Source organism: Pholcus phalangioides, unplaced genomic scaffold (assembly GCF_987345545.1).
Source record: "Pholcus phalangioides strain wild (caught in Gottingen) unplaced genomic scaffold, Ppha-v1.0 ptg000015l_1, whole genome shotgun sequence".
Lineage (NCBI taxonomy): Eukaryota > Metazoa > Arthropoda > Arachnida > Araneae > Pholcidae > Pholcus > Pholcus phalangioides.
Window position 1 is genome coordinate 14,065,102 of NW_028301608.1, and position 4,046 is coordinate 14,069,147.

A 4,046-nucleotide genomic window follows, 5' to 3' on the forward strand; every position below is an offset into this window, starting at 1 on the left:
CTTTATTTCACTATAGCAATAGTAAACTTTACTTATAGCTCAGTGTGACTAACGGCCGTATTCACCAACACAGTTTGAACTGCAATTGCAAATGAAAGGATTGAAGATCGAAACGGATTGGTCAAATTGAGGATTTTAACCAATCCGTGTCAATCGATAATCCTTTAACTGCATTGGTGAATACGGTCGTAAATTAATCATGCTTATCCTGTTTTCTGAAAAATATCGGTGGTCACAGCCGTCTGCTTTGTTTGTTTATATTTTGAACTGCTCAGTGCTCCTGGGAGTACCCTGTAAATCGTACTAAAGGTAGGAAAAAAGGACGTTAAATCGTGTTGCCCAGTAAATCAGAACCGACTATAAAGTGACCGAACGAGATGTTGTAGCTGCTATAATGGCCATGTCGAGACTTGTGAACTCATTTCCATTATTCATCGGCAGAGTCGCACCGCGTTATAACAGCTTGTTTCTCGCAAACCATTGGACCACGAGTGCGGCGAAATCCACAGACGACTTGTTGATACGGAGCGGGTCGCACCAAATACGCGTGTCTAATGACCGGATAGAGAAATACGTCGGAAAGCTGCGAAACTTCGGTTTCTCAGAATCGCAGTCCAAGAACTTGATATTCACGGAGCCTCGACTTCTCAGTATCAAGCTGGAGGACTTCTCATCGAACTTTTTGAACTGGTGCACCTTCAAGATGCCCGATAGCGTGTTGTTGAGGAGTCTGTCGGAATGTCCGAGGCTTCTATTGATGGACAAGAGTGACATCGAGAAGAGGACAAGTGAACTGATGGGAGTATTCACTCAGAAAGACATTGTCAAAATTATAAAAACTTGCCCTGATGTATTCACCGAAAACTTTGACACGGTTCTAGGAAAAGTGGAATATATGGTGCATCGCATGGGAATAGAGCAAAAAACCATCATCAAAGCCGGAGCTTTGAAATGTGATCTCAAGTTCATCGCTGTCAGGCATAATTTCTTAGTCTGCGCTGGTAAATACAAAAAACCTGGGAAGAAAGTCATTCACAATCCACCGTTGGCAAAAATTTTATCGAGAAATATTGACAATTTTTTGAAATTGACCAACTGCACCAAAGAAGAATATGATGTATTTTGTGATATTTTTGATGAATTTTTTAATGAAAGTGATTATTTAGAAGATGAAATGAGCGATGATGAATAATAATGAAAATTTTACGGAAGAAATTATTTGACTTGTAAAATTGTAAAATAAACACAGATAATAAAGGCTCAATCAATTTTGGATATGAGTAAATATCTCAATATGGAGGTATAGACTAAAATGCCAGAACATCTGGTACACACCTACCTAATATATTCACACCATGATTCTTTCAGGGCAGTACACAATTCCATAACCGTGATAGATATTTCTGTACAACATGTTGCGAGGTATCCCATACATGCTCAATAATTGCTTGTCAGGGAATTTAGGCAGCTAATGGAGGGTGTTGAAGTCAGAAGTGTTGCTGAAGCCACTTGGCAGCAACTCTCGACATGTGTGGAGTCGAATTGTTCAAGCTTGTCCAAATGCACACAGGACATGGAAATGCATTATAGTCATCAAAGAGACTCAAGTGGGCGTTTGACTTTGAAAGCGCATACCAAGAAAGGACCGTTGTGCAGTTCACATGCTGACACTTGTACCTTCTTGTAAATACATGGTCCCGTTGCATCTCTCCCCATACCAGTTTTTCTGGCTTGAGAGCCATGAAATGATTTAGCTTTTTTTTGACCCCACCCCCCCTTGTCAGCAAAATTTTGTCTCACCTCCTAAATCATATTGGGTAGGGGGCACAAACCCCAAATGATCAAAAATTTCAATGCTGTTTGGGGACTAAAACTTGAAATTTCTCTCTAAGAAAAAGAAATTCCTTGCAACCCACCCCATCTAAGACTTTTGTGCCCTCTAGATCCTGTGTACACCCAATTTGAATTGCCTTTGAGAATATACATAGGGCAGCAGGAAGAAAGTAGACAATTCCTCCCCTGATCAAGAGCCTGGGTCTCCTACCCCCCTGGTCTTAGAGCATGTATCCACTTATGTACAGGAGTCAAGCAGATCACTCAAGGACAACAAATGTGTTGCACTTAGCTAACCCCCCCTCCATAAGTGAGACAGGACGGTCCGAGAGATCTACAAGAGAAGGAAGTATTTTGATGACTTATCAATTGGGGGGTGTTAGTTCATGTGTCCACAAACTAGAGAAGGGTATTTATACTTTTTCACACTTCAAGTAGATGCCTTTAAAAATATTTCACATTTTTATAAGGAATGGTTGATGACATAAGCAGCAATCAACCCCCCCATCAAAAAGTCAGCAAATCCAACCCCAGATGCTGACATACCTGAATGGCCCCTTATCAGTGTTTAAAGGACTTTAAAGTTAGCAACACTGTGTTCAAATTGCAATAATGAAACAAGTAAATTTCATCAATATCGCAAAAATTCAACAAAATCACACAGCTCATTAATTATTCATCAGCACAACCTTGTGCAGTTTCCCCCTATTTATCTTTGAATACATACACACAGGTAATTTTTTTTTTTCATTGCACTAGATATCAAAATGTCAAAGGTTTCACGGTGTAGTTAAATATTTCTTTGATGAAATTAAAATTTTTCAAGCTTTAAAATTTAAAGGGAAAAAAATCATTTACAAAAACCTTCAAGAATTTCTATTATGAAACATAATATCATTTGGGTTTTGAACAATAGAACACCTGGTTAGTTATCAGAATGACTATTAGTGCAGAGTGCTTTTGATGATATCCTGATACAGTCAACCCTTGTTAAGGAGTCACTCTTGAGCAAGCAAGAATATGACCCCCCCCCCCCCCCAAGTGTAATGACGTGATAAATGGAGTAAGCCATGCCTTTGATACCTCCTGTCCCCCATTGATACATTATTTGAGTTGTCTTGGAAAGTTATCAATTCAAGTTTCTTAATATGTATAGGGTACATAGGTAATAGGGAGCATGGTATTTTGTCAGTGATCCTAGAGGCATACTTCCAATTAGAAAATATCTATGCGGGAAAACAGTTTATCCGTTTAATTCTGTTTCTCCTCACCTTTCTGCCTGTTTTTCAAATTCAAATATCTCATTGAATATTGCACTTAGAAACATTTTTTTTTTGGCATCGGAAGAGACTGAGCAGCAACTTTGTAATTGGGTTCTTGAGCACAGGGTGTCCATATAAAAAGTTAATTTTTTAAAAAATAACTGTACAAAACCTCTTCAACATGAATGACATACCTGAATACTACATGTTGTTTGGATACTTTTTCTAACTGAAAGTATGCCTCTAAGTTCAATGGCTTGCCAGTAAAATGCCACACGCCCTGTTACATTACTTCATAAATAGTGATACCTCAGCTAATATGAAGATAATTTGTTCTGGAATCATGTTCGTTACCTGAAACCTTTGTTAGCTGAAATGCGATGTGTGTACACAGTAAATCGTTTGATTTGTTCCAGCTTCTGCCAAAAATTTAAAGATTTTTAAAACATCAAGGAACCCTATAAAAAAAAAGGCGTGCTTAAAAGACTGAATCTTTCATTTTACATGAAATAGATAAAAAAATTTCAGAAAGAATAGTGTAGGTAGGCCTACATATTGAAAAAAATTCTAAAGTGGACATGAGTAAATTAGGCTCTAGCGACAGTAATTCTGATGTAATAATGATTGGCATGGTAATTCAGCTCACGACGCGGCTGTTTTACATTAGCATGTGCATTTTTTACATTAGTATATCAGTGAGAATGTTCATTAGCAAAGGCAGAAAAGTTATGAAAAAAATCACCAGCCAAAAAATTTGTAAGCAGAGGTATCACTGTATTAATAATAGACAACCGATTCAAGGCCATCAAAATGTATTAAAAGGAATAAAAATTGAATTTGCTAAACCAGTAGGATAATTATTAATTAAAATTGCAATTGAAACAACCATCCAGGTTTACTAAAAAGCACAAAAAGAGTTCAAGACTAATTCACACTCATTTTTCAAAGATC

General features: G+C 37.5%; 1 protein-coding gene across 1 annotated transcript; it reads left to right on the top strand.

Moving 5' to 3' along the window:
- Positions 1-135: 135 nt before the first annotated feature.
- LOC149075489 (transcription termination factor 4, mitochondrial) lies at positions 136-1,273 on the top strand. Its single transcript, XM_089242852.1, has one exon. It carries the CDS (start codon positions 395-397, stop codon positions 1,190-1,192), a length of 798 nt encoding a protein of 265 aa, XP_089098978.1. The 5' UTR covers positions 136-394; the 3' UTR covers positions 1,193-1,273.
- Positions 1,274-4,046: the final 2,773 nt, after the last annotated feature.